This window comes from Antedon bifida, chromosome 5 (genome assembly GCF_963402885.1).
Source record: "Antedon bifida chromosome 5, ecAntBifi1.1, whole genome shotgun sequence".
Taxonomy (NCBI): domain Eukaryota; kingdom Metazoa; phylum Echinodermata; class Crinoidea; order Comatulida; family Antedonidae; genus Antedon; species Antedon bifida.
The window spans coordinates 22,149,558-22,163,466 of NC_136230.1; the positions used below are offsets into that span (position 1 = coordinate 22,149,558).

General features: G+C 33.5%; 1 protein-coding gene across 1 annotated transcript; it reads right to left on the bottom strand.

Moving 5' to 3' along the window:
• Nucleotides 1-4,028: 4,028 nt before the first annotated feature.
• On the bottom strand, nt 4,029-8,942 carry LOC144842018 (large neutral amino acids transporter small subunit 2-like). Its single transcript, XM_078698359.1, has 10 exons — nt 8,904-8,942; nt 7,237-7,365; nt 6,943-7,039; nt 6,630-6,674; nt 6,130-6,253; nt 5,819-5,916; nt 5,386-5,482; nt 4,839-4,985; nt 4,410-4,587; nt 4,029-4,186 (listed from the first exon to the last, which is right to left on the bottom strand). Coding segments are annotated over exons 1-10 (978 nt in total). The 5' UTR covers nt 8,905-8,942; the 3' UTR covers nt 4,029-4,124.
• Between the last annotated feature and the right edge of the window lie 4,967 nt (nt 8,943-13,909).

Below are 13,909 nucleotides of genomic sequence, written 5' to 3' on the forward strand. Positions count from 1 at the left end.
CACCCCTTTCTTTGTCTGTGGACGGTCTTACACCCCTTCTGTGCCTGTGGACGGTCTTATATCCCCTTCCTTGTCTGTTGATGGTATTACACCCCTTTCTTTGTCTGTTGATGGTATTACACCCCTTTTTTTGTGTGTGGATGGTCTTACACCCCTTTCTTTGTGTGTGGATGGTCTTACACCCCTTCTTTGTCTGTGGATGGTCTTACACCCCCTTCTTTCTCTGTGGATGGCCTTACACCCCTTTCTTTGTCTGTGGACGGTCTTACACCCCTTTCTTTGTCTGTGGATGGTCTTACACCCCCTTCTTTGTCTGTGGATGGTCCTACACCCCCTTCTTTGTCTGTAGATGGCCTTACACCCCTTTCTTTGTGTGTGGATGGTCTTATACCCCCTTCTTTGTCTGTGGATGGTCTTACACCCCCTTCTTTGTCTGTGGATGGTCTTACACCCCTTCTTTGTCTGTGGATGGTCTTATACCCCCTTTTTTGTCTGTGGATGGTCTTATACCCCCTTCTTTGTCTGTGGATGGTCTTACATCCCCTTCTTTGTCTGGACCCACTACTTTGATTGATTAAATCAGACATTGTTTCTTGTATGATTAGGAGACCAAGACCTTCAAAGTGAAAGTCCACAAGTGGATGCCTAAAAAGGTCTTGTACAGAACAGTATATTGTAGGTCCATGTCACTAATTTGAGAATTACTTGAATAATTATATTAAGATGTCTTTTACGAATTGATTTGGTTCGGATTTTGCTAAAAAATCAATGAGTAGAGAAAATCGAGGAAAAGGATTCAGATGGTTTACAGCAAAGGCCCATTACCATAAAAATGGAGTACATTTTTTTAGATGCAACGAAAATGAACAAGAATTATCTGAGTTTCTGACTAATGAAAGTAGGTCTACTGCACAAATGCAGGATAAGTTTGTAGTAAGTACTTTGAAAGACGGTATTCTCTTAACTCATGAAAATGAAAACTTTCCAAACTTGTCTCATATGCAACATTAAAGAGGCCAACGAAAGAATGCTAATTACATCAAATATATTTCCAAATGGCATCTAACAATTCAATTCAACTTTTATTTCAGACAATTGTCCATATGGTATAATACATTGCAAAAAAAAGATGATGGAGAGAGGACCACAACTTTTATCTAACGATTGACACATCACGGTTTAGCAAACAAGTCGGCATAGATGAGCTCAGTGATTGCTGTTTCTCAGTGATCTGTCATACTTTACGCCTATCCTATCACATCAAAAGTCAAAAATTCAGAATAATAATTCCTGGTCATTTTTGCAGTATCATTTATTTCGTTAAAAAAAATTAGGTGCATTTATACCAATGTAAACCACATACAGTATGTTCACATATTATATATGTCAAAGGTTATAAATTGTATTTCCAGTCATTTTATGTGAAAATGTTTCATTACTACAAATATAAATGTCTCTATTCTGAACAAAATGACACCAAAATCGATTGAAAATGATCAGTAGTTACTGAGATATACAGATAAGAGGTCAAAGGTCAAACTGGGAGAAACGTCATTTCCGGTCATTTTTTGACGAAACTTTTAATTAGAGCAAATAGAAATATGTGGTTTGTGAACAATTTAACACCAGAATCAAGTCTCTACTGTTTATAGTTGCCAAGATATGAACACTTTTTGTTTTTATGGTGGCCATTTTGAAATCAAGATGGCCGCCATACTGGACGTTGGACACTTGGCACCCCCCGATATTTTTAATCTATATACATCAAAGAAACTTTGTGGCAAGTTTCATGCTTTGGTAATAAAGTGCACAACTTGGCTATTTTTATGGCACTAACTGCTCTACTATTACTTCGGAAGATGCTATCATTACAGTTAGTAAGGCACTGCTGTAAGTACAGACTAGTGCTAGTAAAATGTAATTTAAGTATCCCGAAAGGTAAGTTTGTTCAAAAACATTATATTATCCTTGATGATGAATAGAAAGTTTAACAATTCGCTAATTTATACAGATTTCGTAATATAATTCTCAAACTAGGCCTAACATCTAGGTTATTTATGCTGGTCAATCCTTAAAATTCACATTTTGGTTGAATGTCTAAACAAATGCCATACAATTTATAACATTAGTAACAACAATGACAGGATTTGCCAGGTTTTAATATGAATGTACCTGGGTATTGGAAAATGTCGAGTATTGCAGAATTATTGGTCTAATTTAATTTTGTAATGCTTTTTGAAATGTAATAAAAAATAATGAAGGTATGCCATATAGCGTATAAGACATACAGAATAATTACTGTTCGTAGACTAGATTTTCATTATTTTAAATAACAATAAAATTACATTTACACTAAAAAGAAATCGTTTTTATTGAGCAAATTAAATTAATATTATTATGATTATACTGTAGGGCCTATAGCGTCTATTAATATACACATATTTTATGTTTATATGTGTCCAAAAAATGCACTTACCATGCTTTATCCTTCTTTGGGGAAGCTGACTAGCCTAATAAACCTAAAACCTATAATAAGATCTCTATCAATTTAAAAAGAAATCAATGGATGGCAACAAGATCAATAAAGCAGTTTATAGCAGCAGATGTAGCTCCTGGTAAAATATAAAACTATGCATTAAACATTGATAATATTTCGTCATCGGTAAGGCAGACAAACTGACTGTATTATTATGAATGATGAATGAATGCGAATGATTTTCGTATGTATTTCCGACGTGCTCTCTAGTTGGGATTAAAAATAAGGAATGACGCCGCCATCGCTAAGAGAAAACAGATTTTTCAAAAATTTGCTGCCAAGTTAAATTTACCTAAGACAATTTTTCTGCTAAGATGGTTTGATAAATAAGCTCAAGTTATTTATTTAAGCATTTCTTAATTATTTCAGCTTAAACAAAAATATAAGCAAATATTTCCAACCCTGGAGCTAACCTGTTCAATATTGATGCCTTAAAGTGTATAATACACTGTTCTGTTGTTTTGCTTTAATCAATGCAATGCTTTCAATTATTTTGTTATATTACATAGCCTATGTAAATACGTAAACGTGATTGGTTGAAACTGCGTCACATGACTATCGCTGCGAGGATCGTAAATCGTATATATCCTCGAGAACGATGATATTGACTGAGTAATTTTCGCGTAATTATCGTGTCCCCTGTCATTAATCATATACATTCTCGAGTTCGATGATATTGACTGTGTAATTTTCGTGTGGCAACACTCGCGTTCGCCGATAAATAAACAAAAGTCATCTACTGGATTTGAACTCGGGTGGAATTGTCACTCCATCGCAAGACAACGCTTCCACCGCTGCGCCACGGAAGTTGCTTCAAGAAATTATTCATCTAAACTGTTTAAACTATGCATACATAGCGCCCTCATTTGTTATTAGTCCTCCCTAAATGTGATGAAACACCGTTTGTGATTGGTCAATACTCACGGTATTAACCTAGTAACTAGTACGCGCTGAACATCCGGCGATTCGGCTCCTCGAAGAGAAGACGATGAATTGTTTATTCGGCCTACCTGATTATAATATTATTATTAATAGGCTTATTGATGGAAATTCTTCTGTTAATTTAAACGACCTAGGCCTAAGTGAATATTTTATTGCCAAGGAATCATTAATTAGTAATTATCTGTATATTATTCTTCGCAAGGTAAGGTGTCTAGGCAGAAGGCTTGTTTACATACAATACAAATACTATAGAATAGGAGGCCTAGCCTAGCTTCACCCAACCCAGCAGACTTGTTCTTGGCTATATAATATAACAGATATCGCCTTTTATATCGGTAAAATATAAGATTTAACATCCCCTCGGGATGATATTATGTTCTCGGGGAATTATATATCCCTCAGCTGCCGCTTCGGGATATATATATTCCCTCGAACATAATATCATTCCCTCGGGGATGTCAAATCTTATATTTCACCTCTAAGCAGGCAATATCTGTATAATACTATATCCTGCTTTATTTCCAATATAAACAATAAAATAATAAAAAAAGTTTTCACTGCTTTTCTGCTGTATGTAGAAATACACATGATGATGATAATAGTTGAGTTATTGGTTGTTGAAGAGACTGAAATATTCATGATGCCTTTATTCTTCCTTATCTTCTGGTAGAGAAACAGTCAATATTTGAAAGAATCTAGTCACAAAACCTGAAAAAAGATTCAATTATTTTTAATTCATTTGAACTTACTTATTATTTATTAAGGCCTTCTTCTAGGATTTTTTAGGATCTGTTCTTTAATTTGTTGTGGAATGGTAGAGCGTAGGCATATTAACGGATGCTAAGACAAAAGGTACTCATTCGTTATATTATGTATGAAAACCTACAGCCATTGTAAATATAAACATGTAAGTCAAGACGAATTACCGTACCAGATATCTTTCCGGCGAGTGCCACTTTGGTTCTCGGATACACGCCCAATAGATAAGCGGGTATAACAGTCATGGTAAGAGCTAAGCCTACCAATGCATCCATGGGAGCAGATACAGCAGCCAATATAATGCCACCAACATACGTAACTAATGCTATTATAGGAAATGCGATAGGAACCTGCAAGAAAGGGAATATCATTGTTTTAAATCTGAGAATAAGAAAAATCATTCATTCATTTACACATGTTTCGGTTCACGGAAATATTGAAAATATAGATATGGTAAAATGAACTAGTGTTTTGACAGTAGGGCTTAAACAGTTTTAAAACTGTCAGACATTATCGCAAGAAAGATTTACGTAGTTTAAATAAGTAGTGCAAGACCCCTAAATTATTTACTTATCAGGAGTGACTTATCAATTGTACGTACCTTGAATGGTTTGTTGATATCCGGTCCGAACCATCTCAAGACAAATATTGTCGATAATGCCAATCCATCACAACACGTACTAACAAACCCCAGATACGTGATTAATGTCCAGATATCAAAGAACAGATAAGCCAGTATCAAAATACACTGTAAATAATAACACATATACTGTATTGTATAACATACAGTATTCACCATCGTCCTTACATTGTTTATCTGGGATTACAACTAGGTGTAACAAACGACTAAAATATGATTAAAACCTATGTTTTGTGATCCAAAATTAAGAAAAACAAAGATTTATAAAATCAGACGTAATTAAAATCAGTTTTAATTAAGTTATTCACTTCCAGGTCCATTGGAAAAAGCGAATAAAAAGTAGTAATGATTTCACTTAATTTTAAAGACAAAAGTTAAACCCCAATTAAATTTTTTTTCCGGTAAATAATTGTTGGCGATCCAATTTTATTTGGTCATTATGTGATTATGTGCCATTAAAATGGTACATTCAACAACAAAAGTTCCAATAGTATCTGTTTCTACATACACATATTATGATAGATCCGATTGGTGTCTTGTATCTAATACTGACCAGCGCAATCGATTCTGGAAACATTCCGTCTCGAGCAGTTGCGTAAAACGATCTAAAATAGTAGTAAGGAATAAGTCAAATCGCACAGCATACCTCTAAATAAGTACAATACCTGTATATAAGTTGTAGGCCTATGTTACTGATCTCTAAATTGATCGGGAATACGCGAGCAAAAACTGTGTACACGTAAGGTGTTTTAAATTATTTGTGTAGTGGATAAGGTGATTGCACAAAATGTTGCGTAGACAACGCCACGGTGCCATGATCAAATTCGTATTGACCAGGTTCTATTATTACGGGAAAGATACTGAAAATGTGTATACAACTAAAAAAAACCAACTTTATTACATGAAATGAACCATTGTATCTGGATGTGTATTATCCTTACCTAGGCGCCGACAGGAATCCGGCCATGGGCATCGCTGACAGTGACACTAAAATAGGTATTATCCAACGAAAAGAACCGAGTGTCTTTTCTGAAAATGTCTGAAAGATTTGAAACATTTTATCTGTTAAAGTTTAACATGGTTTATCAAAAAGCATAATGGAAATACAGTGTTAAAAGTGACGTTGCTTTTACCAAACTTAGAAATAATTGATGTGATACAGTGAATATCATGTCAAGCTGTCACGGAAATGTACTCATGTGAAGCCCACGTAAAACATTTTGATACAGAGAGAAAAAAACAATATAATTACCACAGCCACAGCATTTGAAGAAAGCATCTCATTGGGAGTAAGCACAGCAAAATAAGCAACGTTTGCCAATATATAAAGAAAGATTACCATAACAATCGAAATTATGGTAGCTTTTGGAAAATCCCTGAAATAAGTACAATTTACAGACACGATTCTAATTTGGTAATTAACACACTTGCTTATCTAGGTGAAATCATGGATCTTTTACAGTACCATATTTTTCTTATGATTAACAGTACTGTAGGCCTTTAATTAGAAAGTATAGGTTTGCTTCTAATCCGATCAATTAGCATGTTTGGTGCTACTGTGTTCGATGTCGCATAGGCCTATATACCCAGGAAGAGAATGTAGATTCTGCCTAACACTGTTTACACAACTAAAATTCCGATATTTCCATGTCTTTTTACAAAAGAGTTTTTGTCAAATCCTGTTATCTCTTCGAACTATCGAATAATATTAATTTACTTGTCATTTAATGTTTTTAAGATAATTACTGTTACCTCTTAGGATTTCTGAATTCTTCTGTCATTGCCATCATATTATCTCTGAAAGAAAAAATTACAAAAGCACGTGACTAATCTTGACCAATACCATTTAACTCACGCCATATAAATAATACTGTAAGTATCAATCAACATACTTAATTAGCATACATAATTATATAAATATGACTATCTGTAGTACAATGACTGGATACATTGATGTTCTTCCTAGACGTGTAACATTTCCAATACGTATATTGGAAATGCTATTAATTAATGCTAATAATATTCAAGTCTATATAAACTTGAAATGGTGTAACCTGAGTCTTACCCTCCAGCATATGACCAGATTGCAGCGTAGTATGCCAAGCCAAGTTTGTTCCAATTAACATTTTCAAACGAATTTTCAAAGTTTCCACTTTGGTCACCTAGGGAAAACAGTTTTATTATGATCAACTACTGAAGAATCATGATAATAGAATGATCGATTGCGTTTACTTTGAAAATGTGTTTAATTGTACCAAATCAACTATCTTGAAACATAAAACAGCTTAGGGTGAAACCGAAAATATGTCAGTTTCAAGCATACTATAGATGTATTAACTAGTATAATAATAACAATTACCGTTTATACATAAATATACCAATCCAGTGATGATAATGATAGCCAGCGCTAGAATCTTTGCCGCCATTAAGAAGTTAACAGTTCCTTTAGAGACACGGACACTCACCGCATTCATAAAACCACAAAGCACTACATAACAAAATAATACAGTGCATACATACATTCGTTAATAAATTAACGTATAATAACGCATTTAGAAAGATTTTAAGACGCTCAAGGAGCTGTAGTGCTAGTGCAATGTTTGTTGATAACCATGTTCCCTCCTTCTATGAGTACATTCAGAAATCAATTTTTTGTTTCAAAACAAAAATTGAAAAAAGCTGTAATACTTTAATAACATGTGTTTTTTCTCGAATTCTAAAAGATTCAAAGTTGCATAGAAAATGGATTAAACTTCTGTATAAATAATTTCATGTATACTTTTACGTATGTTAACTTGTATCAGTATAGCCATAATAATGTTTTTTTGTTTGTTTGTTTTCATTACGGCATTATTATGTGCGACATGTGATATAGATTTTTTATTTTTTTTAATTTATTTTATTTGTTATGATATGGACTTTGTTCTGAAATAAAAGTGAATTGAAATTGAAAAGACAATATTATCAATGTCAGACTGTGCAGTACAATACGGACACTGAGTTTGGTCTAACCATTAAGCGGATTTTGCATAAATTATGTAGGCCTATGGTGGAAATGCATTATTATTAGTTGTTAATGTTACGTCTTTTAAAAGTACTTAAATATTATTTAATACTCATGGCTGGTGGTGTAATTCACCATTGACATTGTGTTAAATGATATACTAAAGGATATTAATACGTTTTTCAACATGTTTTAAAAGCTAAGCAAAGATATTATGTATGGTCGAAATTGTACAGGAATGAGTATGTCTAGCTAAACATATTCTACTAAATTATAGAGGCCTACACCCTCCCAAATAAACAACATTTATTAGAATTAAAGATGCACCAAACCACATCCTACACGCTGTATTACTCTGTACCCTACCCTTCAAAATGTTGTAAGTGCCCAGTTATACATCACCGTCACGTCATATGTGATGTTAATTTCTAGGTTTAGAGGAGACTGTAGGAAATGCATCCTTTTTTTGTTTTGCCCTGACAACCTTAGTAATACTGCATGAATGGCCAGTGAACTGGTCAGTGTAATCGTTAACACATCAGATTGATGATATTTAATAAGCCATGTAAAATGCCTATATTTTCAGTATGTAGGCCTATTAAAACAAAGTTGGCATTGTAATAAACCCCTATCCGTTTCATTTACAAAGCAAGAACACGCTTCTTATTTTGTTGGTGTCTTTTGCCGTAAAATAGTGCTATTGTATTTGTTATTTATGTTGTTATGTATCTTAATATTGAATAATGAATCAGATGTTTGCGGGAACGAAAACAAATTACCACTGCCAGACAGCGGTCAAATCTGAACATTTTTCAGCGCGCTTATATGACGAATGTTTCCAGGCGTTGTAAATTAATAGTCTCAAATTAATGATATGACGCTTGGTTTCTGCTTGGAAGCAACGTAAGGACGCCTGGCCAATCACGACGTGATATATCGATATACCTGCGATGTGCCTATACTGTACGTCGTGTTGCGTACAAGTAGAAACCAAACGAAATGAAGGAAACAACACAACTTACTAGTTATTAATAGAGATACCAATTTTCAAAAAAATGGTGTTAAGATGTATTCGGAGAAAGTGAGAGTCCGAATTACCATTGATGCCGGATGTCGTACACAAAAGACAAGCCATTGGAATGTAAATGCTGGAAGTCACCATAAATGTCACGAAGGTAATGGTACTGACCGCCAAACTTGGGCATCGCCAATGCTAACTCCACCCAACATAAAGAAGAAAGGATTTCAATTATTCCACAGAATATCCATACAAAGAAAGAAAGTCCAACCGATCCAACATTCTGGAATACTCCTTTAGGCGAGATAAATATTCCAGATCCTATAATTGATCCTATCGTTATTGATACAGCATCCAAAAGGTTAAGTTGAGGTAGGATTCGGTGTCTCTCCGATTGAATATTCGTCATTTTGTCACACACTGATAGGCCTAATGTAGATCTTCCAAATTTAAATCAACTGTATTCTACTATCCTGAATGCATGTCATTATATTAGAGAAACATAAATAATAATAGCTTTCTCTTTAAGGGTGTTGCCAATTTCTGAAATTGTATCAACATAAAATATAATGTACACAAATTGAATGGTTTGTTTCATGGATCATGATAATATTTTAATAACAACGTAAATACGCAACTAACTGCATAGACTTGATTTGCATAGTATCCCATAGTTCACTATGTCGGTCGGTCTGTCGGTCCGTCTGTCGGTCCGGTATCACTATGCGTTTTATTGCTTTTCTGTACTTTTTGAACTGTTTTGATGTCAACATGTGGGCATTTACGTGAAATTGTGCACCTCCTATTGTGAATGACGACGTTAGAGTTGCACAACGTGATTTACGCGCGATTTAACGATTTTCTCGTATTAAACATAGGTCAAAAACCAAATAACATTTTAAATTGAAACTTTGCAAAAGTTTAATTTATATCAGGCGCTAACTTTCTGTTAAAAAAAATGTGTTTTACACCAAGTTACGCGTGCACGCGCATTTAAAATGTTAAAATGCGCAAAATTAATTTTTAATCAACTTTCTACGCGTTTCTTGTCATTTTGAGCATGTCAAAAATTCCCATACGCGCGCAAATGTTTACGCGCGCGGTGCGCACGTAGCGTTAAATACATACTTTTTTCGCGTGATTTATGTTTTTGCAGCCTTTTCTAATAATTTTACCAACTTTTAAACAATTTCGACTTAAAATTACGTCATACGAGCACGTCGAAATGGGTAATTTGCGCACGTTTTTGATGAAAAAGTTCAAAAATTCGTCAAAATTATGCCTTTTTAGACTCTATAGTTCACTATGTCGGTCGGTCTGTCGGTCGGTCTGTCTGTCGGTCTGTCTGTCGGTCCGGTATCACTATGCATTGTAGCACGCGACTTAATGGCTGTTGGCCTTGTTTATATAAGATATGCGTTAGTGTAGATATTGTTTTTTTTAAAAGAACAAATACAAACGATGAAATCTAAATTGTTCTATTTTCACCAAATTATTTTTTTTGTTCCATTTCACGAATGTAAAACATTCATTTTTGTTTATAATACACTGTTACTGTTTGTCAATTTGATGAACTCGGAAGTGTAAATGTTTTGTTATTATGACTTTCTGGTTGTTAGTATGTACCGTCACCTCTTGCCAAATGTTCAATTCGTATTAAAGCTTAGCTGGTATTTTTAGTCGCGTGGACGCGACTCTATAGTTCACTATGTCGGTCGGTCCGTCGTTTTATCGCTTTCTGACCTTATCTTGATATCAGTTTAATCTAGCTAAGTCAATTTTTCACAGTATATTCCTTGTGGCCAGGAATCGATGTGGTTATGTTTTCACGGTGCGCAATAAAAAATTACGCGGTCTACGCACGATTTAACGAAATCACGTTTGTAATCATATCTTCACAACCATGAATCACAATTAAATAAAATTTGGTACTCATAAATTTCAGGGCATAAATCATCATATGGCAATACAATTACGTGCGTAGCGCATGTAACGCATGCGTACGCGCGCTTAAAATTTCCAACATTTATTTTCGATGAAATAAGATTTTTTCAACTTTTCAACTCGAAATTACGTTATACGAGCACGTCAAAAGTGACAGGCTACGCACGTGTTCAGTAATTTCGGTCAGTTGGTAGATTGGTCGGTCGGTCTGTCTGTCGGTCCGGTATCACTATGCATTGTAGCACGCGACTTAATGGCTGTTTGCCTTGTTCTTCCAATGATTTTGTTCTTTTTATAGATGATAGACAATGTTCCTTTTTTTTATGATAGGGTGATCTGTTCCATTTCAATTTCATTCTCAATAAATCTACGGCCAAGTCCCAAGTGCAGTACAAAATAAAGGTTACCGATTGCTGTTAAAAGCAACATATTCACAACGATGTTAATTTATAAAATATGATTTCTTAATTTCATACCACAATTGACACAAAGCCAAATATCTGACACTGAGAAGTTTTATTATTTTATTGCATTTTACGGCATATTGTATTTAGCTATATAATGCTCAATATAATTAGAGTCATTAAAAAAGTAGTGTTTCTTTTTGTGCTGAATTGAATCGAAATTAATGCCATTATTTCTTATTGGAAACCCTTTGAATCAGTAAAGATACAGGTATTAGTGTAATCGGTTACTAATATACAAATTCACATAAACATTATTTGTTTTATATAACATCTAAAAAGTATATTCTTGTCATTTGAATCATATTAAATAAAGGGTATGTCTAGTCCTACTGTTGATTCACATTGAAACAGCAACATTTATTTTTTTTTGTAAAATATTTATATTGCAAAATAATTATATATACTTTTGTTTTCTAATTTATTAAATATTTATATTTCTTTGGATTTTATAAACGCATTTGTAGTTTAAGTATGTCAACGAACTACCAAAAAAGGATTAGGCCTAGCTAAGCTAAAGTGGCAAATGTAGGTTAGGCTAGAAAGGCAACAATACCATTACGAAACTTTGACGATAAAACTTATCTAGTCTAATTCTGGTTTTTTTCCCAACGATTCCACGTCTTGTAGAGTTGTTAAATAATCAGATTAATTTCGTACACAAAAAAGGAGAAAAAAAGTACTATTAAATGTGCATACTATTGCACGCCCTGTGACCCACAATGCAGGCATTTATTTAGATGTGGTGAGTGTATGTTCATGCCTCTAGACGGGAAATGTTCATTTTAAGTTTTTGAGACAGGATCATAAAATCGGATGTATACAGATCATTCTGTTCGCAATAGAATCTTGGTGTTGTGTTATGAATCAGTAATTTTATCAGTTTTAACATTTTGCAATAGCTTGGTTTTACAGTCTCGATAAACAAAGTATGAAAAGAAATTCAGCTTACAGATAGTAAGAACGCTAAATATATTGTTAACAGTGCCGTAAGTAAACAATTTAAAGTAACTATGTCGGATGAGTATCACCCTCTCCACCACTACCCTGTCTTTAGTAACTCAGGGCGTTTAGTGTATCCAAGATGGAAAACCAATTGGATGAGAAACTCGTTTCTCCCAACTGCAATGAGGCAATTAAATGAAACATGGAAACGTTGATAATTTTATTCAATACCTTTAAACACACCAAACTTGTATTGCACTTATATTTTATCTGTATTTTGTGTATTTTAAACGATGTATTTTATCTGTATTTTACCAAATCTGAACCTTTTTAACTCCTTTTTATATTTTTATGTGAATCTTTAACTTTGAACAAAAGAAAATAATTTCCAACAAAGTACTAAATTTTATTGTGTTTGACAATGAATACATGAAATGAATGAAATAAAATTCTGACTGACTACGTTACTGTTGGAGCTTAGATCATCCACGTTGGATAAACCCCTAATCAATATACGTTTCATGGCCTCTCCTGTTCTCACAATCCTTAATTTAAAAGGTAATTACACTTAGTATGGTGTACTTGTAGGCCTACTTAGATTATACACGTTTTCCTTCTATGGAGGTACCTCTATATCCTCTTTTCTTTATATAACACATTAATTTTACCTTATCTATCCTATTGTAACATTGCTTGGGGAATTACAGATACTAAAAATAAAACTCTCTGTCCATGGGCTTCCACACATATTTCTAAATTAGACAAACTCTTTAAACTCCAAAAACGGGCTATTCGCATTTGTACCAATTCTCACTATATAGCCCACACAAAGTCCCTTTTCTTTAAACTTAATACCCTAAACATCTTCGATATTAACAAATTACAAATCGCCACATTCATGCACAGATATTCAAACAATCAACTTCCAAATATTTTCAAACATTTCTTCATCAAAAATAATGAATTTCACAACTACAATACAAGAAACGCCAACAATTACGCCACAATAAATTTAACCCATAACACAATCCGGAATTCTATCAAATACCATGGTCCTCTAGTATGGAATAATTTAAGTCAATCCTTACTAAATACTAATAACTTAAATACATTCAAATCCAAATATAAACAATTCCTTTTATCACAATACAGATCGTATTAATAAAACTTTTTCATCAAACTTTTTTTTTTTTTTTTTTTTTGTCTCACCTCCTGCAAGTATATATGATAGTACATATACTATACCCTTTACGTTTGTCCTCTTGTTGTGTTTGTATTGTCCTGTAGCGTAATTGTGTATAAAAAAAAAAATATATATATATATATATATAATATTATTTCTACTACTTTAATTAATATTTTAATTATTGTCTATTGTAATTGATACAATTATTAGTGTATTTTGTACTGGTGAAACCAGGCTTAAAGCTCTATATTGAGCTTATTTGGTCTTTTCCAGGCTTTGCATTTTTTTTATTTAATACTTATTATGTAAAAATATTAAGTTTGATGCATTGTGAAATAAAAACGAACGAACGAACGAAAAAGGTACTGCAATCCCTCATTCGTAAACGACCTTTGTTTTTCACTTTCCTATATTTAAAAATGGATGGTGAATAGAGCAGGGCCATTCTAATGCCAAATACATTCTGGATTT

Coding starts and splice junctions, on each gene's coding strand:
- LOC144842018 (XM_078698359.1), bottom strand. Junction 6,675..6,942: donor ATCTGGTCATATGCTGGAGG/GTAAGACTCAGG, acceptor TTTTTCTTTCAG/AGATAATATGATGGCAATGA. Junction 4,588..4,838: donor ATATCAACAAACCATTCAAG/GTACGTACAATT, acceptor CCTTTCTTGCAG/GTTCCTATCGCATTTCCTAT.